At 44.7% G+C, this 26,897-nt stretch overlaps 2 protein-coding genes across 2 annotated transcripts in view; one reads left to right on the forward strand and one right to left on the reverse strand.

Moving 5' to 3' along the window:
• Window positions 1-55: 55 nt before the first annotated feature.
• LOC135543289 (X-linked retinitis pigmentosa GTPase regulator-like) lies at window positions 56-15,748 on the reverse strand. The gene is made up of 17 exons (XM_064970446.1): window positions 15,493-15,748; window positions 14,227-14,352; window positions 13,892-13,984; window positions 13,400-13,462; window positions 10,265-10,423; window positions 9,922-10,071; window positions 9,559-9,717; window positions 9,093-9,248; window positions 8,772-8,896; window positions 6,756-6,953; window positions 5,499-5,691; window positions 5,147-5,259; window positions 5,002-5,061; window positions 1,236-1,397; window positions 1,102-1,150; window positions 849-967; window positions 56-720 (listed from the first exon to the last, which is right to left on the reverse strand). Exons 1-17 carry the CDS (start codon window positions 15,521-15,523, stop codon window positions 484-486), a joined length of 2,193 nt encoding a protein of 730 aa, XP_064826518.1. The 5' UTR covers window positions 15,524-15,748; the 3' UTR covers window positions 56-483.
• A 1,095-nt stretch (window positions 15,749-16,843) lies between these two features.
• Window positions 16,844-26,897, forward strand: part of LOC135543290 (tetraspanin-7-like) — a 50,069-nt gene continuing 40,015 nt past the window's right edge. The window contains exon 1 of the mRNA XM_064970447.1: window positions 16,844-17,075. Within this exon, the coding sequence (XP_064826519.1) occupies window positions 16,995-17,075 (81 nt within the window). The 5' untranslated portion in view covers window positions 16,844-16,994. The remainder of the gene's footprint in view (window positions 17,076-26,897) is intronic.

The following is a 26,897-nucleotide window of genomic DNA, read 5'->3' on the forward strand; positions in this document are numbered from 1 at the left end:
TTAAAGTGAAAAATTTTACTAGTATCCAAATCATGAGATGATTGTCACACAAGAACCAAGTTCAAACGGTTTATGAGACGATGAAAATAACATATCAGAACACACACAAATGTCATATTTCCCTGAAAAACACACAATAAGGTTACATTTAAAGTGCAATTGTGCATTTGGGATATTTCAGTCAGCAATAAATAGTATATCTTCACAGTTTATAACACACAACTACGTTATAAAAACACAACCAAAACACACTGTGGTTAATTAAAGACATTTTTGTGCACGTTAAATACAAGTATACACATTTATAATACACGTTTCGCATATGGGAAGTTTGGGAACTGAATGTCAATAAATAGGTCACTTTGTGAGAAGTTCGCTAGTGTTCAAAGTGGAGTGGTTGTTTGTTGTGTACAGTCAATGTGCATCCTCTTCAAGGGTTTATTGGTGCTGCCAGTCCAGTTCTCCAACACCCAATGAGTGGCGTCACAGTAGGGTGCAGGTGGTAGAGCGGGAACCTCTCGCACCAGAGTCCGAGGGTACTCTCAGAGGGGGCTGTGCACCACTAGCGCTGGTCTCTGATGGATCTCTGTTCTCCAGCCCTGCAGAGGGACCCTTGGCACTGGCAGGCAGCTCCCCCATGCCGGTGCCCTCTGCTGGGGCTTCCGCACTGTCCTCTGTCTGCTTGGCTTTGGAGGAGGACAGGCGTTTGAACAGCAACAGCTGAGGGCAGTAGAGAGGAGAGAACACAGTGAGATCTGACCTACTCAATCACTGACAATCACATAGCTTTATGAAGTGGTTCTGTTGTTTAGCTTATGCCTCTTTGTTCTAATGACTTTCTGTCATACCTTTCTGTTGGTCCTTGGTTGGTTCTTGGGTTTGTCCTCTGTTGTTTGATTCTGCAGCTGAGTGCTGGATGCAGAGCTCTCCTCTGTCGGAGCCAAAGGACTGGGCTGACCTGAGTCCTCTGCAACAGACAACAGACACTTCATGTTAATCCATCCACCCGTAGCACAGAAACAGTAAAGCATTAACCACAAATAGTTCAAGACAAAGTTCACCTGTTTGTCAGACATTTCAGAAAATCTCTTTTATGCTCACCTTTCTGCACACCGTCTGGGAGAGTTTCTTCTTTCACACCCTCTGGTCCCTAGAAAGAGGGAATTCTGTTTTAGAAGTTAACAAACATACAGGTCCTAGATCTGTAGATTAGGGTCATCGGTAGGGTAGCGTACCTGGAGGGGTTCTGCTGTGGACTGGCTCTGACCCTGTAATGATTGTCCCTCCATGTCCTCAGATTTCTCTTTCTCCTCTGCTTTGTTGTTCTCCTCCTTCTCTTCTTCCTCCTCTTCTTCTTCATCATCCTTATGTCCTTCCCCCACTTCAGCTCTTAAATCCTGCAAAAAGGGATGAGAATGAGTGGGGCAGACTGGTTAAAATAAGCGATAGTAAGTTAGGTAACAGATTCAACTTAGTCACAGGGGAGAAACTGCACACTGGCGCACACACACACACACACACACACACACACACACACACACACACACACACACACACGAGGGAGAGTCAGCACTACAGAGACGTGAGGAAGACTAGAGGTGGGAGCTTCACATTGGATATGGATAGTGGAGTCACAACAGGGAGCTAAGGTATTACAGACGGGGATAAAGGAAGAAAGGGATCCCACCTGTCACTGGAACAGTTTAATGCAAACAGCACTATGTATTCATGTGTAGAGAATGTGTTCAACACAAATTATATCATACGTGATGGGACTAGTTCTTGACACTGATTTTGATAGTTTTAGAACAACACATATTTATTTAAACATAAATAAAACTATTCTGTAATATTCATTATATCAAACAAATCATGATAAAGAAAAAATTTAACAAAATCGTTGGAGGGCATGTCTGGAATATAGTAGCTACTATTAGTAAATTGTCTTTACAGAAGAACAAAGTTGAAAAGGGTATTTAAAAAAAAACATTTTAGCATCAAATCTTAACTGCCATGTAAAATGGTAAAGGACTATACAAGGAGATTGAAAGACAAGGCTGTGGACATTCAGTTGATACAGTAAAACAAAATGGAAGTCGTGAATAAAAACAGTGAGACTGTAAAGGCAGTTGATATACAGTAAAACAAAATGGAAGTTGTGAATAAAAACAGTGAGACTGTAAAGGCAGTTGATATACAGTAAAACAAAATGGAAGTTGTGAATAAAAACAGTGAGACTGTAAAGGCAGTTGATATACAGTAAAACAAAATGGAAGTTGTGAATAAAAACAGTGAGACTGTAAAGGCAGTTGATATACAGTAAAACAAAATGGAAGTCGTGAATAAAAACAGTGAGACTGTAAAGGCAGTTGATATACAGTAAAACAAAATGGAAGTTGTGAATAAAAACAGTGAGACAGTAAAGGCAGTTGATATACAGTAAAACAAAATGGAAGTCATGAATAAAAACAGTAGGAGAAAAATCAGACAGCACTGGTTTGGAACAGAACAGATAGGGCTATCATTTGAGATTGAGGTACTGAGGTAAAACATTGTCCCAGAACTCTTCCCCTTTCCCTGACCTCTGTTTGGACCCGTTACCTCTGGCCACAGCATTCTGATGACTCTCCTGGCCTTCATTAGCTTTTCCTTTGTCAACCACCTCTTCTTCCTCCTCCTCCTCATCTTCACTCTCCTCCTCCTCCTCTCTGGCTTCATTTTCTTCTTTCTCCTCCTCTTTTCCTTCTTCTTCCTCACCTTCACTCTCCTCCTCCTCTCCAGGTTCTTCTTCTTCTTCCTCATCATCTTCACTCTCCTCCTCCTCCTCTCCAGGTTCTTCTTCTTCCTCATCATCTTCACTCTCCTCCCCTCCAGCTTCTTCCTCACCTTTACTCTCCTCCTCCTCTCCGGGTTCTTCTTCTTCTTCCTCATCATCTTCACTCTCCTCCTCCTCCTCTCCAGCTTCTTCCTCATCTTCACTCTCCTCCTCTCCGGCTTCTTCTTCTTCATCCTCCTCCTCCTCTTCACTCTTATCCTCTTCTTCCTTCTCCTCTGCAGTACTGCTCTCTTCCTCTCCTTCCTCCCCTGCCTCTGTTCCACTGCCTGCCTCATTCTCATCTTCCTCCTCTATAGATCCTACACTCTCATCCTCACCTTCCTCTTTCTCTCCATCTTCTTCATCCTCCTCTTCATAATTGGATTCCTTACTCTTGCTCTCAGTGTCACTATGCGATACTTCCCCACTCTCTTCCTCCTCCTTGCTCTCTCCCCCCCCTTCTTCCTCCTCCTCCTCTCCCACACTCTCTCCCTCTCCTCCCACTGGGCTACTTGTCCCGCCACCCTCCTCCTCTTCCTCCAGTCCACTCTCCTCTTTCTCTGCATCCTCAAACTCACTTTTGTCTCCCTGATCTGTTTCAGTCTTACATGGCTCATCTCCTCCCTCGCTCTCCTCCTCTAATTCAGAGATCCCTCCATCTTCCCCCTCTACCTTCACGGTGTCATCATCCTCACTGTTTTCCTCATCTGTCACCTCATCACAGCTCTTGGCCACTTCTTTTCCACCCCCACTTTCTGCCCTCCTCATTTCAACCCCTCCCTCACTCTCTTCCTCTTCACCCTCACTCTCCTGCTTGGCCGGTGTCTGATCGTCGCTGCTCCCTGTCTCGTCTCCACTCTCCTCCCCTCTCCTCTCCTCCTGTTCTCTGTTGTCTGGGGGACCAGAATAGGACCTGCATTGCTCCTCCTCCACCCCCTGATCAGAGCTCCCCTGGGCGGGGATGATGTTGATGCGGACTGCTGTTCTCTTGCCTCCTGGTTCGGAGGATGCAGATGACTGGCTCCAGGAAGACTGGGCGTCCTCAGCACTCTGTCTGCTGAACCTCTGGGTCCTGCTCTGACTCCGGACTGACTCACTGTCTGAGGGAGAACCAAACTGTCTGGCTGTCACTAGCCCCACACCTGACCCCAGAGAGGACACTCCGGTCAGTAAGCTGCGCAGCGGTGTTTGTTCAGGTGGTTCAGTCTTTGGTTTGCTCTTTTCTCTTTCTGTGTTTTCATTCGTTGTTTTTTGTGGCACTTCAGACACCAGGTCTGGTTCAGTTGTCTTATCCACAGGCAGTGCATCAGTTAGCTTAAGGCCTTGTGAATGTCTCCCACGCTTTCTATCTGGTGTCCTAACAGCTACATGTTGACTTTTCACCTTTGTAGATATAGAGTTGACCTCTAAGAGAGTCTTTTTGACCTCTGCACTTTGATCTTTGGCTGCGCCCTTTATTTGGATTGACTTAGAATCCACGACAAATCTCTCCCTAACTTTTCTCTCAACTGCTAACAGTTGTTTTTTCTGTGCGGACAGACAGGGTTTGGACTTGGCCGTGCTAATGTCCCCTATGCTGGAGGGCTTGGCAGGGCCAGCCTTCGGCTCAGCAGGCTTTATCGCCTCCAGAGCCACAACGAGGTTCTCCTTGTCACTGCCTTTGCCCTGGGCAGTCCTGTGGCGTGGTCTCTTCTCTACCACCAGAGACCTGTCACTGGAGCTCCTCAGCAGCTCTGTGGGCAGTGCCCCCCGTGGGGTGGGATCCACCCTCCTAGGGGTACAGAGTTCTGGCTGTTCCCCAGCCTTACCATGCCCTTTCACAAGCTTACCCTTCCTCTATCACCAGCACCAGGAAGCAGAGGATGAAGAAAATATGAAATAGTTAGAGGAAAATAGTAAACATGCAGAGAAAACAGAGTGAAGAACTCAATAGAGCTCAACGCTGAAAGAAAAACACAGACAGATGGTAGATAGTCACTGTAAATGGTACAGGGAAGCAGAATGGCTAGCGTGACGTAAATGAAAGTGCATGCCCTGAGTTCCTCAGTCAGACCGTCCCTTGTTCAGGAAGACATATTGATAGTGCCGAGTAATTTTGCAAGGAGCTTGCTGGTCAGTGCGCAGAAGCTGCTTGATCATAATAAGAAAAATCCTTAGTTGACAGTTATGCTGTGTGTGCATCTTACCTTCTGTACAGGGGACAACGTCAACGTCTTGTCACTGGGGTCCATTTTCATCACATGAGTCTGTCACAAAGAAGAGACTTTTGTACAGAACTTCTGTATGAAAGCGCCACAGAATGTACAGGACAGAATTGGGTTGGTGACTCACCATGTTGAGGAAGTCCGTGGTGTCTCCCAGATCTTTAACACTCTCGTTGTCCATCATGTTCTCCACAGTGCTGCTGTCTCCCTCATCCCTTCCCTTCTCAGCTGACCTCTTTTCTGCCACCAACAAAATATCACAAGAATCTTTTCACTTCTTAAAAAGGAATATATAGGCTCAAGAGAAGTTAGGAGAAATGTGAAGAACTGCATTGTGATGTGATAATGAAAAAGGGACCATGCTAGCTGTTGAAAATGCAATGCTTCACCAAGGAATATGCGTGTTTTCTAAATAGTTCAACATTCGAAACAGATATGCCTGCAATGTAATGTAATGCAATGTAGTTCAGTGTAGATACCCTTCTTGTTAGACCCAGTGCTCCTGTGTTGGTGAATGCCGTTGTGCACCTTTCTGTTGGTTAGCTCCTTGGGGGGCAGACTGGAGGGGATGGTCTGGCTGGACACGGGCAGGGGTGCGGAGGTATTGAGGTGTTCGGACGTCAGGGGGGGCAGGGTCCGGAACATGAGCCCAAACTGCTCTGGTGAACGCTCCTGAAACAGAGAACACAGGGTTAGTTAGCTGTGTTAGCTTAGCTAGCTTACTTATATCCACAACTTGTTAGGCCCATGATTAGGCTCCAGGTTGTTACTTATATCCACTACTTGTTAGGCCCATGATTAGGCTCCATGTTGTTACTTATATCCACAACTTGTTAGGCCCATGATTAGGCTCCAGGTTGTTACTTATATCCACAACTTGTTAGGCCCATGATTAGGCTCCATGTTGTTACTTATCTCCACTACTTGTTAGGCCCATGATTAGGCCCAATGTTGTTACTTATATCCACTACTTGTTAGGCCCATGATTATACTGCATGCTGTTACTTATATCCACTACTTGTTAGGCCCATGATTATACTCCATGCTGTTACTTATATCCACTACTTGTTAGGCCCATGATTAGGCTCCATGTTGTTACTTATATCCACTACTTGTTAGGCCCATGATTAGGCTCCAGGTTGATATTCATCTCCACTACTTGTTAGGCCCATGATTAGGCTCCAGGTTGTTACTTATATCCACTACTTGTTAGGCCCATGATTATGCTCCAGGTTGTTACTTATATCCACTACTTGTTAGGCCCATGATTATGCTCCATGTTGTTACTTATATCCACTACTTGTTAGGCCCATGATTATGCTCCATGTTGTTACTTATATCCACTACTTGTTAGGCCCATGATTATGCTCCAGGTTGTTACTTATATCCACTACTTGTTAGGCCCATGATTAGGCTCCAGGTTGTTACTTATATCCACTACTTGTTAGGCCCATGATTATGCTCCATGTTGTTACTTATATCCACTACTTGTTTGGCCCATGATTAGGCTCCATGTTGACAGTGCTAAAAGGTGAAGGATGTCTAGTTAGGGATCTCCTTAGAGAACCAGGCCACTAACATTAAAACAAACACTGACTCAATAGTTTCAGACAACTATCTGAGGAACTAGACCGCAACATCCCAGGGACATGTGGCGGTTCAGGGACTGGATGTTGAGACTCCCAACACTCCCACTTTTACATGTGTGGACCCCCAGGCCAGTACCCAGTACCCACCCTCTCTCTCCTCCTGACCCGGGCAGAGAGGCTACTGTTCAGGGAAGCAGGGGTGGAGGTGAGGGTGTCCCCTAAGAGCTCTGTGTAGGACTTCTCCAGGTAGTCCTCTGTGACATCATTCTCCTCCAGAGTCACTTCCTGGCAGCTCTTGTCTCTGGGCTTGGCTAGAACCAGCATGTGGCAACCTCCGCATGTCACCTGGAACAAAGACAACATGTAATTGACCTGAATCTTGCACGAGACAAAATTATAAGATAAGACTGGATGTCCAACTATCATCACTTTTTTACGCTTTCAGGGAAAAATCTAAACTTGAGATAAATGTGCAAAATTTTCAATTTGGCATCAGCGATGCTATGATGTCAAAGTGAAATTCTGAAATTACAATTCAGCCTTCAGTTGAAAACATGAGGTACAGTTGAAGTCGGAAGTTAACGCACTTAGGTTGGAGGCATTAAAACTCGTATTTCAACCACTCCACAAATGTCTTGTTAACAAACTATAGTTTTGGCAAGTCGGTAAGGACATCTACTTTGTGCATGACACAAGTCATTTTTCCAACAATTGTTTACAGACATTATTTCACTGCATCACAATTCCAGTGGGTCAGAAGTTTACATACACTAAGTTGACTGTGCCTTTAAACAGCTTAGAAAATTCAAGAAAATTATGTCATGGCTTTAGAAGTTTCTGATAGGCTAATTGACATTTGTGTCAATTGGAGGTGTACCTGTGGATGTATTTCAAGGCCTACCTTCAAACTCACTGCATCTTTGCTTGACATCATGAGAAAATCAAAAGAAATCAGCCAAGAACTTCGGAAAAAAAAATGGAAGACCTCCACAAGTCTGGTTCATCCTTGGGAGCAATTTCCAAATGCCTGAAAGTACCACGTTCATCTGTACAAACAATAATATTCAAGTAACACCTTGGGACCACGCAGCCTTCATGCATTCTGTCTCCTAGAGATGAGGTACTTTGGTGTGAAATGTGCAAATCAATCCCAGAACAACAGCAAAAGACCTTGTGAAGATTTTGGAGAAAACAGGTACAAAAGTATCTATATCCACAGTAAAACGAGTCCTATATCGACATAACCTGAAAGGCAGCTCAGCAAGGAAGAAACCACTGCTTCAAAAACTACATGAAAAAAGACAGACTACGGTTTGCAACTGCACATGGGGACAAAGATCATACCTTTTGGAGAAATGTCCTCTGGTCTGATGAAACAAACATAGAACTGTTTGGCCATAATGACCATTGTTATGTTTGGAGGAAAAAGGGGGAGGCTTGCAAGCTGAAGAACACCATCCCAGCCGTGAAGCACGGGGGTGGCAGCATCATGTTGTGGGGGTGCTTTGCTGCAGAAGGGACTGGTGAACTTCACAAAATAGATGGCATCATGAGGAATTTAAAATTATGTTGATATATTGAAGCAACATCTCAAGACATCAGTCAGGGAGTTAAAGCTTGGTCGCAAATGAGTCTTCCAAACGGACAATGACCCCAAGCATACTTCCAAAGTTGTGGCAAAATGGCTTAGGGACAACAACGTCAAGGTATTGGAGTAGCCATCACAAAGCCTTAACCTCAATCCTATAGAACATTTGTGGTCAGAACTGAAAAAGCATGCGCAATCAAGGAGGCCTACAAACCAGACTCGGTTACACCAGCTCTGTCAGGAGGAATGGGCCAAAATTCACCCAATTTATTGTGGGAAACTTGTGGATGGCTACCCGAAACGGCCCACGCTAAACAATTTAAAGGCAATGCTACCAAATACTAATTGAGTGCATGTAAAACCTGAGCCACTGGAAATGTGATGAAAGAAATAAAAGCTGAAAGAAATCACTCTACTATTATTCTGACATTTCACATTCTTAAAATAAAGTGGTGATCCTAACTGACCTAAGACAGGGAATTTTTACTAGGATTAAATGTCAGCAATTGTGAAAAACTGAGTTTAAATGTATTTGGCTAAGGTGTATGTAAACTTCCGACTTCAACTGTACATACCGCTTGGACGTTGTACTTGAGGAAGCGTGGACAGAGAGTGGGCTTGAATTGATTGGTGAAGTTCTCCTCTCCAAGACCCAGCTTCCCATGTCTCCCGTCCCCAAAGGTATAGAGAAGACCATTGTCTGAAACCATGACAACTACGTGTCAGTCAACTTAATAGACGCGAGCAATGTTAATCATGGCAAATAGAAATGGAGTTTATTCATAAAATGCTAGTACCACTGTTGTATAAAAGTTTGCACATTTACAATATCTTTGTAACATTTTCTGAATTATAACTGTTTTGGGGTGAAAATGGTGTCCGCTAAGCCTGTTTACCTGTGATGACAGCAGTGTGGTTCTCCCCACACATCACCTGTCGTACTCGGCCCTTCCTGAAGTGATCCACCGCTCTGGGCAGCCTCGCCTCAAAGATGAAGGTCCCCTGGCCCAGCTGACCAAACTGACCCAGGCCAAAGGTGTACAGGTCCTCCTCTAGAGTCAAATCAAACACAGCGCTACATGGTTAACCCACTATCTCCTGATGCTTTGTGCCATGGAGAAAAACCCCAGACAGTTTCATTACGCATATAAAACATAAAAGTAGTACACAACCACAAACAGGTACAACAAAATCTTATAACAATGTGCATTTAGACTTTACACGACCTAACTTCACTATTTGGATAAATACGAGCATTTTAAGGACACTCTCAAAATGGGACCAAAACCTGTTCATGGGACATGCAGAAAGCCACAGCCTTGTGAGAGTCAACTGTCCATTGGTTGACACCAAGCTGCCTACCTGTCACAGCCACGGTGTGCCCACCTCCACATGCCACCTGGGTCACCTGGTCTGTGATGCCCTTCACCAGCTGGGGCATGCGGTGTCCATGGAGCTGACCCGTGGCCAGGCCCAGTTTGCCGCTGTCACACTCCCCAAATGTGTACAGGCCCCCGTCAACTGTGACAAAAGAGATTCCCTGTTGATTAATTGCATTAACATATTTACCTATTTTTATATCTATATCTAGACATTATTCTACCAACCCAAGAAAAATGACATGTTCATACACAATGGGGTAACTCCCTATTCCTACAAAGTTGTGGAATCATGTGACCTGCCACACTGACAGTGCTGAAGTAGGCTATACCATTGTCCCCTCACCAGTGACGAAGGCAGAGTGGTAGTACCCACAGGACACCCAGGCCACTGGCCGACCCACAGTGACCTCCTGGGGGGTCAGGGCACTGCTCTCCTTCCCCAGGCCGATCTGACCCTCAGTGTTGTCACCCCACATGAACAGCGTTCCACTCTCTAGAACAAGGACATCATCACCGTGATTATTTACAGCAAAAACCAGGTGAGGAGGAGCAACAGAAATATAGACAGTTGATAGTAAATTAGTGCAACTCTGGTCTATGAAGTAAAAATGTTTGTCATCAATATGAACCAGAAGACACTCATAGTTGTAACTCAGAGGTTATGACTTATAACGGGAGATTCTTACCTGTGAGGGCAGCAGAGGTGTTGGAGCCGGCAGCAAGCATTTTGATTGGTCCATGTGAACTGAAGAAGTCCACCAATTGGAAGGCTGTCCTCTCCTCACAGTCTCCCAGACCGAGCTGACCTTCGTTGTTTCCACCGGTAGAGTACACGTTTCCCCGAGCTGTGGACAGGACACATACATGAATCAGTCTCAGTTCTACTACCACAAGGATTATAATATAAAACATTAAAGGCTAAACTTCACTTTCCTGTGTTTATTTATTTATATATATATATATACACATCATACGTTTTAGAACACCTATGCATTCAAGGGTTTTTACTTTATTTTGACTATTTTCTAAATTGCAAAATAATAGTGAAGACATCAAAACTATGAAATAACACTTATGGAATCATTTAGTAAACAAAAAAAGTGTTAAAGATAATCAAAATATATGTTCTATTCTTCAAAGTAGCCACCCTTTGCCTTGATGACAGCTTTGCACACTCTTGGCATTCTCTCAACCAGCTTCATGAGGTATTCACCTGGAATGCATTTCAATTAACAGGTGTGCCTTGTTAAAAGTTAATTTGTGGAATGTATGTCCTTCTTAATGCATTTGAGCCAATCAGTTGTTTTGTGACACGGTATGGGTGGTATACAGAAGATGGCCCTATTTTGTAAAAGACAAAGTCCATATTAAGGCAAGAACAGCTCAAATAAGCAAAGAGAAACAATAGTCCATCATTACTTTAAGACGTGAAAGTCAGTCAATACGGAAAATTTCAAGAACTTTGGAAGTTTACTTCAAGTGCAGTCGCAATGAGTCGGTGTCCAAATCTTTGACTAGTACTGTACTGTATGCATGTATGTATGTATGTATGCATGTATGCATGTATGTATGTATGTATGTATGTATGTATGTATGTATGTATGTATGTATGTATGTATGTATGTATGTATGTATGTATGCATATATGTATGTATGTATGTACAGTGGGGCAAAAAAGTATTTAGTCAGCCACCAATTCTGCAAGTTCTCCCACTTAAAAAGATGAGAGAGGCCTGTAATTTTCATCATAGGTACACTTCAACTATGACAGACAAAATTAGGGAAAAAAATCCAGAAAATCACATTGTAGGATTTTTAAAGAATTTATTTGCAAATTATGGTGGAAAATAAGTATTTGGTCACCAACAGACAAGCAAGATTTTGGCTTTCACAGACCTGTAACTTCTGTCCTCCACTCGTTACCTGTATTAATGGCACCTGTTTGAACTTGTTATCAGTATAAAAGACACCTGTCCACAACCTCAAACATTCACACTCCAAACTCCACTATGGCCAAGACCAAAGAGCTGTCAAAGGACACCATAAACAAAATTGTAGACCTGCAGCAGGCTGGGAAGACTGAATCTGCAATAGGTAAGCAGCTTGGTTTGAAGAAATCAACTGTGGGAGCAATTATTAGGAAATGGAAGACATACAAGACCACTGATAATCTCCCTCGATCTGGGGATCCACGCAAGATCTCACCCCGTGGGGTCAAAATGATCACAAGTAAAAATAAAAAGTAAAAATCCCAGAACCACACGGGGGGACCTAGTGAATGACCTGCAGAGAGCTGGGACCAAAGTAACAAAGCCTACCATCAGTAACACACTACACTGCCAGGGACTAAAATCCTGCAGTGCCAGACGTGTCCCCCTGCTTAAGCCAGTACATGTCCAGGCCCGTTTGAAGTTTGCTAGAGAGCATTTGGATGATCCAGAAAAAGATTGGGAGAATATCATATGGTCAGATGAATCCAAAATACAACTTTTTGGTAAAAACTCAACTGGCCCTGTTTGGAGGACAAAGAAATGCTGAGTTGCATCCAAAGAACACCATACCTACTGTGAAGCATGGGGGTGGAAACATCATGGTTTGGGGCTGTTTTTCTGCAAAGGGACCAGGACGACTGATCCGTGTAAAGGAAATAATGAATAGGGCCATGTATCGTGAGATTTTGAGTGAAAACCTCCTTCCATCAGCACTGAAGATGAAACGTGGCTGGGTCTTTCAGCATGACAATGATCCCAAACAAGACACATTTCGAGGTCCTGGAGTGGCCTAGCCAGTCTCCAGATGTCAACCCCATAGAAAATCTTTGGAGGGAGTTGAAAGTCTGTGTTGCCCAGCAACAGCCCCAAAACATCACTGCTCTAGAGGAGATCTGTATGGAGGAATGGGCCAAAATACCAGCAACAGTGTGTGAAAAACTTGTGAAGACTTACAGAAAACGTTTGACCTCTGTCATTGCCAACAAAGGGTATATAACAAAGTATTGAGATAAACTTTTGTTATTGACCAAATACTCATTTTCCACCATAATTTGCCAATTAATTAATTAAAAATCCTACAATGTGATTTTCTGATTTTTTTTTCTCATTTTGTCTGTCATAGTTGAAGTGTACCTATGATGAAAATTACAGGCCTCATCTTTTTAAGTGGCAGAACTTGCACAATTGGTGGCTGACTAAATACTTTTTTGCCCCACTGTATGTATGTATGTATGTATGCATGTATGTATGTATGTATGTACACTACCGTTCAAAAGTTTGGGGTCAATTAGAAATGTCCTTATTTTTTAAAGAAAAGCACATTTTTTGGTCCATTAAAATATCAAATTGATCAGAAATACAGTGTAGACATTGTTAATGTTGTAAATGACTATTGTAAGTGGAAATTGATTATTTTTTATGGAATATCTACATAGGCGTACAGAGGCCCATTATCAGCAACCATCACTCCTGTGTTCCAATGGCACTTTGTGTTTGCTAATCCAAGTTTATCATTTTAAAAGGCTAATTGATCATTAGAAAACCCTTTTGCAATTATGTTGAAGCTTAAAACTGTTGTTCTGATTAAAGAAGCAATAAAACTAACCTTCTTTAGACTAGTTATGTATCTGGAGCAGCAGCATATGCAGGTTCGATTACAGGCTCAAAATGGCCAGAAACAAAGAACTTTCTTCTGAAACTCGGCAAAAGGCCTACTTAAAGGCATAGTCCTTGCAGGACACAAAGAGTCAACTTTCACTTAGTAATATGATCATAATTTGGTACATGTCATCATTTATATTGTACCTGTGGTCATAACTGTGTACTTACAAGTGTAAACTATAGTGTGATTTCTTCCACAGGCTGCAAGCCGCACCTTTTCAGACTTCAAAGCTTAGAGAAAACAAGAATGAGAAAGACACCCATTTTCAGATTGCAATCAGCCACAATAGCAGGCCAACCCTCTCTTTCTCTCCTCTGCTGCCCTCCTGCTCGGAAGATTAGATTATTCCAGATTACAGACCCCTCCAGATTGGGATTACAGCAGTGACAAATCTCTCTTTGTCTCCTGCTACTAGTATACCCATTCACAATTTACAAAACAACAGCATCATTACTTAGTTTAAGCCACAGAAAATCCAACTAATTTTGTGGGGGAAAAACATCATTGGACATTTGATTTCAGTAGCTATATTGTCTGTCGTCGTCCCCCACTCCCTCTTGTCTAGTACATTCAAGGGGAGATAAGTAGCTGTGTATGACAGCAATACAAGAGAGTACTGCTTTTGACCCAAAACAAAGGGAGAGCAAATTTAGACCCACCTTTCACACAAGTGGGCTTGTTCACCATGGTCTTTGATCCCAAACCCAGCTGACCCCAGTTGTTACTGCCAAACATGAAAAGCTTGCCATTCTCTGTTGAAAAATAAATCAATAAAACCACTTGAGAAAGCTACAGGAACAGCGACATTAATACTAATAGAAGCTGCAGTTGAGCAGCATTTCATTTGCATAAACATTTATTTGAAATGTGTGATTGGTGTGTTAGCAAATGATTTTATCCTACTTCAGGTGTTGCATGTTCTTCAGAATTGCAGGCCCATTGTCATATGGCTCTGATCACTACCATCAATTAGAAAATGTGATCGGTCACTGACCTGTGATCAAAGCTGTGTGCTCATCTCCACAGGCTACTTTCAGAGGTACATCATTTTTCAGCCAAAATTTACTGGGGACGTTATCTGCAAATTTGCTTTTTCCAAAGGTGAAGACTGCTCCCGTTTCTGTTAGAACACAAACAACATCGATCACACTTCAAACAGCTAGATAGCCAGCTAATAATACACAGTCATGGCTAGATGGGATACAAATTGACATCAAATTATGCATTTTACCTAACCCCAACCCAACATTTTATTTTTTTAAATTAACTAGGCAAGTCAGTTAACTACAAATTCTTATTTACAATGACCGCCTACCCCGGCCAAACCCGGACGACGCTGGGCCAAAGGTGCGCTGCCCTATGGGACTCCCAATCACGGCCAGATGTGATAGAGCCTGGATTTGAACCAGTGACTGTAGTGATGCCTCTTGCACTAAGATGCATTGCGTTAGCCCGCTGCACCACTCAGGAGCCCGAAAAGTTCCAATACAGCCATTTTTTTTTTTTTTATCTCAATATCAAATAATTTCTGGGTAACAATGAAGTACCTTAATGTGATTGTTTTCAATTAAAATAGTCAAAAATAAACAAAAATAGTTAGAAAATACTAGCAATTTCTCAAACAATTTAACTAGGACTGTCGGTGTGGTCTGAATGGGGAGGGGAAAACTGAGAAAAAAAACTAGCTGTTATTGGCAGAGGTTTGGAACTCTTTCTTATTGGTGTTTTAACTCATTTATCCCCAAACTCCATCCCACCAAAGCAGGCTGAAATTACAAGTGTGTTTTTTCAAACAGCTAAAAGGACATTGTCATAATTTCCACAATTTCACAGTATTATTGCAACCTCATAGTATGGAAATATATATAAATAAAACACTGGGAAATCACGTTGTTGGTTGCACTGGCCCTTTAACCCAATTCTCATAACCTGCTACTCAAAGTCCACTCTGATATAAACTGTATCCCATCTAGTCCAAACAATAATACACCACTAGAAGCTAATTTAGATAGCTTACCACATTCTCCGTGACAGACGTAAACAACGGCGCACACGGCGGTTGTCCCTTGTTGCCAGCTTGTTAGCTAATTTTAACTAGCGTTATCTTGCCTGGCTACTTTGCTCATGCGTGATAGTTTATGTTAGCTAGCCCACTAGCTAACGTTAGCAAGCAATATATTTCATGTTCATTCCGAAACATTTTCAAACGGGTGAAATAATGTTAACTAGTTAACGTTAGCTATATAGCGAGCTATCTTACCAGGTATCTCGTCTTCTGTCTCCCCTGCCATCGTAGTGTCAAATCGGCTTAGCAACTACACTACACAGGGTTAGCTGCTTCTATGCGTGTTGTGTGTTGTTTTCGTCCGAAACAACCCGGATGTAAACAAAATTTCACCTGTAGCAACCAAGGTTGCATTTCATTTTGATTCGAGTCGCACCCTCCCCTGTGTCATTTGGTCAGTCCCCCTCGCACATCTGGGGCGTCTGTTGAAAGCAATTGGCAGAAATAATGTTCCCTTTTTGCTTACATTTATCCAGCGGTCTCAGATCTGAAGGGGAATGAGGCAGGGCAGAGGGGAGGAAGCATATTATAAACTGAAAACCAGCGCAGGGATCAACTTCTATTATGCAGCCATACGTTACGTTCCCTTAGTCAACGAACGGTTGCGTGCAACGTCATCGATTGTGTCATCGACTGACAGATTGCTATAACATTATGATGCGGTTAGCTGATATGTTAAAGACCTATCCAGGCGTTGTAAGATGTGGCAGGCGTAAGGAACACCTGGGCAGAGGAACGTGCCGACAGATAAGTGGGTAAGATGGTTACCGGTGTCTTTTGTGCGGTCAGTGCCAGGGGTGTATTCATTAGTCGGATACCGTTTACTCCAAACGTAAAACCAATAGTTTTTATTGGACAAATTCAGTTAGGCATCTCCCCGTTTGGTTCAAACCGGTTTTACAACAGACAATTAACTGAATCAACTAATAATACACCCATGGTCAAAGATGGTGTTTAACTCTGTGGCTAGGTTTCCCTTAGTCTGGCTATAACACCTAACTCTCGAAGTCCTCCTGACTTCACAGTTAGCCTGGACGAGGTGAACTGGCCTATTAGACTATGTTTGTGGATCCTATGCCCCCGTTGGTTGCTAAGATCTTCCCCTTGCAGTTTCACGATACGTTGCAATCTCACATGGAACACCAGCCTGTCAATTCTGTTACCAGTCTGTGAACACTTTTCACACCTTGTCAGATGATCACATGAACTTTAGTCACTCTCCAAATGGCAATACCTCCTTTGCAGCCAACCATCTTGCTTTTACATTGAGCAAAAGACTTGTGGCTTAATTTGTGGATTAATTTATTTTCAATAGTTGTACCCCTAATAGTTAAAAAAAAAACAAGTGCAATAAATAGGCTTTGACTTTAAACAAGTATTATAATGTTTTGTAACGACTTTCACATAAAATGCAACACGTATTTTAAAATGATTCATTTACTTTGTAACACCTGTTATATACACCCCATAATAGTCATTGATCAGGGTTTTCACAGTAACCCGTGAACCCCGCCAGACGGCGCATGGTGAGGTCCGAGGCCTGTAGAACCACCTGCAGCTCATTCATTTACGGCCAGTGAGGAGAGAGCGACTGCGCTGTGAAAGACTGCGGGTGGATCAACTGAACCAACAAAGCCCAGTGGAGAATCACAGCAACGCAGCCCCGCTGAAAACCCAGCGCCCCATTTTACAGTAGAATGGCGTCAAGAAGAATGGAGACCAAACCAGTGATAACCTGCCTCAAAACGCTCCTCGTCGTCTATTCCTTCGTGTTTTGGGTAAGCAGACATGACAAAGCCATAGTTTATTGTCGTCCTAAATGTAATATGTAGGTAATAATCTAGTTTGTGAACGGTATTATTGAATAGTTTACGTTGGAAAAAAACGGATGTTGTGCCGTGCGCACAGGCTGCTGCCTTGGAACAAGTGCATGTTTATTAGTGGGCGCGCTGCGTGGACCGTTATCTTTATTATAGCCTGGCATTATTATAACGTTTGAATAGTTTTTTCCTCTTCTATGGGCTAGGAAATATATTTGTATTAAGTAGGCTATAAATTTTGAAACTAATGTTGATTATGTGAAATGTCGTTAATATTTTTTCACTAATACTGACGAAGCCATATTTATTATATATGTATATTTTTTACATTTCCTTTTCTGTGATTTTGTAAGTGGACAATAACATTTGCATGCTGTTGTAAGAATGTTAAGAATAGTCCAACAGGTAACCTAATCAACATCTGGTCACACTTTATTTGGATAGTCCGGATTTTCCATCTGTAGATGCTCTACAGATGGTCATACTATCAACAAACTATCTGTTGATAAGCAACTGCTTCATAAGGTACCGATTCAGGTTATGTTTAGAATAAGGGTTAGAGGTTAGGCTTAGAATAAGGGTTAGGGTTAGGATAAGGGTTAGGGCTAGGGCTAAGGTTAGGGTTAGTAGATAGTTAGTTGAAATGTTACTGATAGCCTGTAGATAATCTGTAGAACATCTCCAGATGGACTATCCAAATAATGTGATACCCAACGGTGGGAGGTTCAATGCATCAAATGGCGGCAGGTTCTCAAAGTACCATGATGGACACTGTGCACATTAAAGCAAAGGCGCAAACTCTCCTGTAGCACCACCCCAATTGGTTGAATTATGTGTGTGAGACTGTTTGAGTGTTATGCCTCTTATTTATTGAGATAGTCTATAATTGTCTCACTGTATTGGATGAATGATCTTATTGCTTTTCAGGAAGGAAATGGGGCTGGAGTCCCTTACATGAGGCATAGCAGCAGTGGTGGAAAAAGTACTCAATTGTCATACTTGAGTAAAAGTAAAGAAACCCTAATAGAAAATGTCTCAAGTAAAAGTATTATTGCTTCTTCAATCAGCACAACAATTTTCAGCTGTGCTAACATAATTGCAAAAGGGTTTTCTAATGATCAATTAGCCTTTTAAAATTATAAACTTGGATTAGCTAACACAATGTGCAATTGGAACACAGGAGTGATGGTTGCTGAAAATGAGCCTCTACGCCTATGTAGATATTCCATAAAAACATCTGCCGTTTCCAGCTACAGTAGTAATTTACAACATTAACAATGTCTACACTGTATTTCTGATCAATTTTATGTTATTTTAATGGACCAAAAAATTGCTTTTGTTTCAAAGCAAGGACATTTCTAAGTGACCCCAAACCTTTGAATGGTAGTGTACTCATACTTGGGTTATCACCTTTCAACAGAAAAAGAGAAAATCACTGGAGGATGTCTTTAAGGAGTACATCGACGACAGGGCATTACCACTTAGACTGTGATTGAACAGAAAGACCCACTCCAATGAGATAAATTGCTCCGATTATATGTAGTGGACCGGTGTTGTGTTCACTCTGGGATGCAACATTACAATACAAGAATGTGGAGGGAGTCGGATACAAATATAATTGGCTCATTCATCATGACACAATAGGACCAGTAATCGTAGTTCTGATCACATTTTCTCCCCATTCAATTTTGACATGTTATTCTCTGTGTTTATTGGCTTCTTGAAGTTGGGTTGGGCTTTGGAGGGATGTTTGATGTTATAGGTCCTATGCACAGCGCAACAGCAACAACCTACGTTTCTATCTTATTGAATATTATAAACCCGGTGGTTTGAGCCCTGAATGTTGATTGTCTGAAACACCGTAAACCACGGGTATGATAAAAAAGTACATTTTACTGTTCTAATTAAGTTGGTAAACAGTTTATAATAGCAATAAGGCACCTCTGGAGTTTGTGGTATATGGCCAATATACCACGGCTAACGGCTGTATCCAGAACAGCCCTTACCTGTGGTATAATGGCCATATAACACACCCAGTTGTGCCTTATTGCTTAAACAACCAAACCAGACCCAACCACCATGACCCATCCACCCAGCCAGCCACCCTGACCCATCCGCCCTGACCCATCTGCCCTGACCCATCCGCCTTGACCCATCCGCCCCGACCCATCCACCCTGACCCATCCGCCCTGACCCATCCGCCCTGACCCATCTGCCCTGACCCATCCACCCTGACCCATCCACCCTCACCCATCCACCCACCTTGACCCACACTGACCCATCCACCCTGACCCACCCACCCACCTGACCCGCCCTGACCCACCTGCCCTGACCCATCTGCCCTGACCCATACACCCTGACCCACCCACCCACACTGACCCATCCACCCTGACCCACCCACCCATCCACCCTGACCCACACTGACCCACCCGCCCTGACCGATCCGCCCTGACCCACCTGCCCTGACCCACCTGCCCTGACCCATCTGCTCTGAGGAGGTTGTTTGAGAGCTTACCAGGAGGAGGTTGTTTGAGAGCTTACCAGGGGAGGTTGTTTGAGAGCTTACCAGGGGGAGGTTGTTTGAGAGCTTACCAGGGGGAGGTTGTTTGAGAGCTTGGCAGGGGGAGGTTGTTTGAGGCCAGCTCAGCTGTCATTCTGCTCTGGGTGCCAACTCTTTTTGTCTCTAACTTCTATGCCAAGAGCTCCAACCCCAACAATCGCTACATTCTTAGAAAAAAGTGTTCCAAAGGCATTTTGTGGCTGTCCCCATCTGAGAACCCTTTTTGGTTCAAGGTAGGACAGTTTTGGGTTCCATGTAGAACCCTCTGTGGAAAGGGTTCTACATGGAACCTAAAATTGTTCTACCTGGACCCAAAAGGGGTTCATCAAAAGGTTCTCCTATGGGGACAGCCGAATAACATTTTTGGTTCTAGATAGAAATAAATGTGCTAAGAGTGTACCTAGAGCCTGGCTATCTATCTGTTATGTACTGCTGTTGCCTGGACCAGTACCAGAAAGGTTCTTTGCATGGTTACTGTGAGACTATCTGACACATTTGGCATAATTACTCAGCACTTCTCACTCCGTTCGTCACATTGTAGTAAACCAAGGGCTTAGCATTGTGTAGCGTATATGCCGGGAGTCAGCAAAATGGTGAAGAAGGTGATTTTAATAAAGAACCGAAGCAAATGAACAAACATGACACAATAGGACCAGTAATCGTAGTTCTGATCACATTTTCTCCCCATTCAATGTTGACATGTTATTCTCTGTGTTTATTGGCTTCTTGAGGTACATAACGTGAGAGAAAACAATAACACCTAGTGACTGAAGACAACTGAGGGATAAATAAAGGGGCGTTAATCAAGGAGAAAACTGTGGGTTGCCAGGACCGGTGGTTAGTAGACCTGCGATGTCGAGCGCGGGAGGGAGGGCGTGACACATTGTTAGATTTACTACTGTTATTTTGGAGAAATATCGTTTTGGGTACAAGACTGTCAGTGTCAAGACAACAAATAACTTTTATTTTGAAATGCTGTTTTGAACAAGCACCTTTTAATCATCTAATTAACCTGATAATAACGTGTAACTCTGCTGTCTAACATGGTAGCTGGTAGGGTCAGGCTATTAAAGGCTTCATTTAATGTCAGGCCGGAAGTGTCATTTCCTCAATTAAGATTTCTGCAGGGACTGAAGATTGACCGAGTTGTCGTTAGGTTTGTGGTGTAAATGTACACCATCACCATTGGCCAGACTTATTTTTATGGGTTGGTTTTCAACTTGTACACTCTTAGAAAAAAAGGTGCTACAAAGAGACAGGAACAATCACCCACAAACACACAGTGAAACTCAGGCTACCTAAATATGGTTCCCAATCAGAGACAATGACTAACACCTGCCCCTGATTGAGAACAATATCAGGCCAAACACAGAAATAGACAAACAAGACATCCAACATAGAATGCCCACTCAGATCACACCCTGACCAACCAAAACATAGAAACATACAAAGTAAACTATGGCCAGGGCGTGACAGTACCCCCCCCAAGGTGCGGACTCCGGCCGCAAAACCTGAACCTATCGGGGAGGGTCTGGGTGGGCATCTGTCCGCGGTGGCGGCTCTGGTGCTGGACGAGGCCCCCAGTTCACCGCAGTCTTCCCTCACCTTGTCCGCTTCCGTGACCTCCCAGCCACGGCAACCCTACTTAACAACACGGGACAGAGGGGCAGCTCGGGACAGAGGGGCAGCTCGGGACAAAGGGGCAGCTCGGGACAGAGGGGCAGCTCGGGACAGGCGGGAGACTCCGGCAGCAGCTCCGGACAGGCGGGAGACTCCGGCAGCAGCTCCGGACAGGCGGGAGACTCCGGCAGCAGCTCCGGACAGGCGGGAGACCCCGGCAGCAGCGCCGGACAGGCGGGAGACCCCGGCAGCAGCGCCGGACAGGCGGGAGACCCCGGCAGCAGCGCCGGACAGGCGGGAGACTCCGGCAGCACAGGAGAGGAGGAAGACTCTGGCAGATCCTGGCTGACTGGCGGATCTGGAAGAATCTGGCTGACTGGCGGATCTGGAAGAATCTGGCAGACTGGCAGATCTGGAAGAGTCTGGCAGATCTGGAAGAGTTTGGCTGACTGGCAGATCTGGAAGAGTTTGGCTGACTGGCGGATCTGGAAGAGTCTGGCTGACTGGCGGATCTGGAAGAGTCTGGCTGACTGGCGGATCTGGAGGAGTCTGGCAGATTGGCGGATCTGGAGGAGACTGGCTGACTGGCAGATCTGGAGGAGTCTGGCTGACTGGCGGATCCTGGCAGACTGACGGCTCTGGCTGCTCCATGCTGACTGGTGGCTCTGGCTGCTCCATGCTGACTGGCGGCTCTGGCTGCTCCATGCTGACTGGCGACTCTGGCGGCTTCTTGCAGACTGGCAGCTCTGGCGGCTTCTTGCAGACTGGCAGCTCTGGCTGCTCCATGCAGACTGGCAGCTGCAGACTGGCAGCTCCATGCAGACTGGCAGCTCCATGCAGACTGGCAGCTCCATGCAGACTGGCAGCTCCATGCAGACTGGCAGCTCCATGCAGACTGGCAGCTCCATGCAGACTGGCAGCTCCATGCAGACTGGCAGCTCTGGCTGCTCCATGCTGACTGGCGACTCTGGCTGCTCCATGCTGACTGGCGACTCTGGCTGCTCCATGCTGACTGGCGACTCTGGCTGCTCCATGCTGACTGGCGACTCTGGCTGCTCCATGCTGACTGGCAGCTCTGGCTGCTCCATGCTGACTGGCGACTCTGGCTGCTCCATGCTGACTGGCGACTCTGGCTGCTCCATGCTGACTGGCGACTCTGGCTGCTCCATGCTGACTGGCGACTCTGGCTGCTCCATGCTGACTGGTGACTCCGGCTGCTTCTTGCAGACTGGCGACTGGCGGCTTCTTGCAGACTGGCAGCTCTGGCGGCTTCTTGCAGACTGGCAGCTCTGGCTGCTCCATGCAGACTGGCAGCTCTGGCAGCTCCTTGCAGACTGGCAGCTCCATGCAGACTGGCAGCTCCATGCAGACTGGCAGCTCCGGCTGCTCCATGCAGACTGGCAGCTCTGGCAGCACCTTGCAGACTGGCAGCTCCTTGCAGACTGGCAGCTCCATGCAGACTGGCAGCTCCATGCAGACTGGCAGCTCCATGCAGACTGGCAGCTCCATGCAGACTGGCATCCCTGGCTGCTCCATGCAGACTGACATCTCTGGCTGCTCCATGCAGACTGACAGCTCTGGCTGCTCCATGCAGACTGACATCTCTGGCTGCTCCATGCAGACTGACAGCTCTGGCTGCTCCATGCAGACTGACAGCTCTGGCTGCTCCATGCAGACTGACAGCTCTGGCTGCTCCATGCAGACTGACAGCTCTGGCTGCTCCATGCAGACTGACAGCTCTGGCTGCTCCATGCAGACTGACAGCTCTCGCTGCTCCATGCAGACTGGCAGCTCTGGCTGCGCTAAACAGGGAGGAGACTCCGGCAATGCTGTAGAGGCGGAAGGCTCTGGCAGCGCTAAACAGGTGGGAGACTCCAGCAGCGCTGTAGAGGAGGAAGGCTCTAGCTGCGCTGAACAGGCGGGAGACTCCGGCAGCGCAGGAGAGGAGGAAGGCTCCTGGCAGCGCTGGAGAGGTGAGGCGCACTGCAGGCCTGATCCGTGGTGCTGGCACTGGTGGTACTGGGCCGAGGACACGCACAGGAAGCCTGGTGCGGGGAGCTGCCATCGGAGGGCTGGTGTGTGGAGGTGGCACAGGATGGGCTAGACCATGAAGGCGTACTGGAGATCTTGAGAGCAGTGCTGGCACAGGACATGCAAGGCTAGGGAGGTGCACAGGAGGCCTGGTGCGTGAGGCTGGCACCAACTTCACCAGCCAACTAACACGCACCTCAGGATGAGTATGGAGCGCTGACCCAGGTGCCATCAAATCCCCGACACACTCCGTCGGGCAAATTCCATACTTAAAGCACCAACATAGCAACTCCCTCATTACTCTCTCCTCCAATTTCCCCATTAACTCCTTCACAGTCTCTGTTTCGCTCACCTCCAACACCGGCTCTGGTTCTGGTCTCCTCCTTGGCTCCTCATGATAAACAGGGAGAGTGGGCTCAGGTCTGACTCCTGACTCTGCCACACTCTCCCTGAGCCCCCCCCCCCCAAGAAATTTTTGGGGCTGACTCTCGGGCTTCCGTCCATTTCGCCGTGCTGCCTCCTCATACCGGCGCCTCTCCGCTTTTACCGCCTCCAGTTCTTCCTTGGGGCGGCGATATTCTCCAGGCTGAGCCCAGGGTCCTTCTCCGTCTAATTCGTCCTCCCATGTCCATTCCTTTTTTTGTTGCTCCTGCTGTTGCTTTTGCCTGTTACCACGCCCTTGGTCCTGTTGTGGTGGGTGATTCTGTCACGGCTTTCGTTGTGGGAAGGAGGAGTGGACCAAAATGCAGCGTAGTTGTGATTCATTTTATTTGAAAAGGAAACTATACACGATTAAACTAACAAAATAACAAACGTACGAAAACCGAAAACAGCCCTATCTGGTGCAAAACACAGAGACAGGAACAATCACCCACAAACACACAGTGAAACCCAGGCTACCTAAATATGGTTCCCAATCAGAGACAATGACTAACACCTGCCCCTGATTGAGAACCATATCAGGCCAAACACAGAAATAGACAAACAAGACATCCAACATAGAATGCCCACTCAGATCACACCCTGACCAACCAAAACATAGAAACATACAAAGTAAACTACAGACTACAGATGCAGTACATTGATAGACAATCCCATAGCCTCTTGGTACTAGGCTTCTCTGTGTAGTAGAAATGGCAGCTTGTTCAGTATGCTAAGAACAGAGAGACGCCCTAAGACTTGGCCTAATTCATGCTGTGGAGGCATATTATTAATGCCCAGATTGGAATAAGAAGCATAATGTATTGTGTGCTTTGTGTTCCCTCTGTACCAGGCTTTTGTTGGGGCTTATTCCTCTGAGAATGTGATTGTGCGTCTTATTGTACGGCATTTAAATGGCTGTGCTCAGCTAAAGTTATTTCTAAATAATCATAGGAGATTGGCTAGGCTGCCAACTGATCAAAGACATCAGATCAATATTCAATTTTGGCTCATATATCATTGTCAACAAATGTGAATTAAACTTCAAAAAAATACTTTAAAAAAAACTAATGTTGATTCTGTGTTAAAATATGGGTTAAAATGTCATCAAGAGAAGTTGAAATAACAAGGAGTTAAAACCTTTACCCATCTACTTCAGCCATCTAGAAGTATGTTTAACAGAGACAAACAGTTATACTCCACCAGCCCAGCACACATCTCCCAGGCAACCATATCAGTAGTCACCTCCTTGTCCACTCTGTTAGCGCTGCTCATACAGATGTGGGATCTTCCTTTGAGACAGTTTGCTACAGCAGGAAAATAATCCTGCAGCAACAGGACATGTTCATTATTATGTGGATTATAATTAATGGAAATTCTTGTTGGGGTTAATACATTTTTTTGTAAGGGAAAAGTGGAAATTACAAACTTCAGAAGCCTTTTTATACCTGAAATTCACCACAAGAAAGGTGTCTTGCAACAGGTTGATCAAATTAAGATCCTACATGTATCTGTTTCTCAGTATTCATTACAAATCCCCCTCTACACTATCATCATCTCCACCGTCTGGTGGACTCCCTCCTCAGACTGACATTAGCCTAGCTAGCTCACCTCTGTCTGAAACCCATTATTGAAGGCCTCAAGAGGAAACAACCTCTGGTCTCCAGGCTGAAAGCTAGGCTGTAGAAGCTCCAGCTAAAGCATACAATGTGTAAGGCTTAGCCTCGGCTGTGTTAACGAACGGGTAATGCATTTAAATCTGCCTGATAGGAGCTGCCTGGATCTGATCTGGATCTGGCCTGGCACCGCTTAGTTACATTGGTTGCTTGGCGACAGCATTTACACTGGTCCAAAGGTCATTTATTTTCTTCTCAGAAAGGGAAAACAACGTAAATGGGGCAATCTGCAGTTTCAACATTCCTTTTTTAACTCATAAATTAATGATATGTACCCATTGATTAGTGAAGAATATAACTTATAAAAGCCTCATGAGGTTTGTTCAACTGTTGTACCCCATCACTACCCACAATATAACCTTGTTTTACTCCAATGTTTGTAAACAAAGTAAATGTAAACAAACATTGTAAAGCCTCAAAACATGGTTTAAATTATACTTTTGATATGAGTTATTTTGCATACATAGCTCTGTCTATTAATTTGAGAGTGGTTACATTTCTCCAGCACCACCCCCAGCTTTTTACCGAAACAGTGGCGGGGAACACACTTTGTTATTGTTTCAACTGCGGATTGCCCATTTAAAGGGTAAAACACAAGGAGAGTGAAGGTTACAGGGGAATTGAATGAATAAGACCTCGCCTCCCTTGCAGAAGAGATGATTAATAAAAGAGCCTAAGGACTACACTAACACTACACAAGAGACTGAAGAAAGTAAGGGATTTAGAGTGAAGGACTTCTGGTCTCGGTGCGTATAGATCTCTCCGGGCAGCCGGGATACTGCCCATCACTGAGGCAGCTGGAAAATATCTCATTAAGAACTTCCCTTCAGACTTCCAACCGAGTGGGTTCAAAGGTGAAATAGCCACAGAGGTCATCCAGTGCCGGCCATCCAACCAATTAGTCTGTGATTGAGGAATTCCAAGATGGCTGAAAAATCCAGTAATTGTGTGGTGTGTTAGATTTAGAACCAATAGACGTTGAACAAACAGTGTCTCTGACTCTTAGTCAGGGCTTTACATGTTGCCGGTAATGAAATATGGCCTAAACTTAGCCTGCAGCCTGGGAGGAGGTGCTGAATGCTTTGGATTGACTTTGATCACTCTCCATCATTCCCTATGTGTGAGTGAACACAGTAGAGTGAGCAGGCAGCTGTTAGCATCTCAGCTATGTTCAGCATGTGGTGATTTGGACGCTCACCCAACAAACGCATTCTCAATGGCTGGGTCATTCGACTCTTTCACAGCACTACCGATTGTCATTATGGGAAATGTACAGTAGTTTAACAGTTTGCTTGTCACAAATCAACACTCTGGATGAGCATTATATTGTAGACTAGTGATCACCTGTATAGATTCAGCTGTAGACCTACTGACAATATGCACCGCAGTGTTGTTGTAGCATATGTCCTTCATTGTTGACGAGTTAAAGCCATATATCCAAATCTGTATTGCTTTGAAAGCAGACCTTTAAAC

This window comes from Oncorhynchus masou, chromosome 7, assembly GCF_036934945.1.
Source record: "Oncorhynchus masou masou isolate Uvic2021 chromosome 7, UVic_Omas_1.1, whole genome shotgun sequence".
NCBI classification, from domain to species: Eukaryota; Metazoa; Chordata; class Actinopteri; order Salmoniformes; family Salmonidae; genus Oncorhynchus; species Oncorhynchus masou.

Coding starts and splice junctions, on each gene's coding strand:
- LOC135543289 (XM_064970446.1), bottom strand. CDS start 15,523: ATGGCAGGGGAGACAGAAGACGAGATACCTG. Junction 5,062..5,146: donor CCACGGACTTCCTCAACATG/GTGAGTCACCAA, acceptor TCTTTGTGACAG/ACTCATGTGATGAAAATGGA. Junction 1,151..1,235: donor CCACAGCAGAACCCCTCCAG/GTACGCTACCCT, acceptor CCCTCTTTCTAG/GGACCAGAGGGTGTGAAAGA.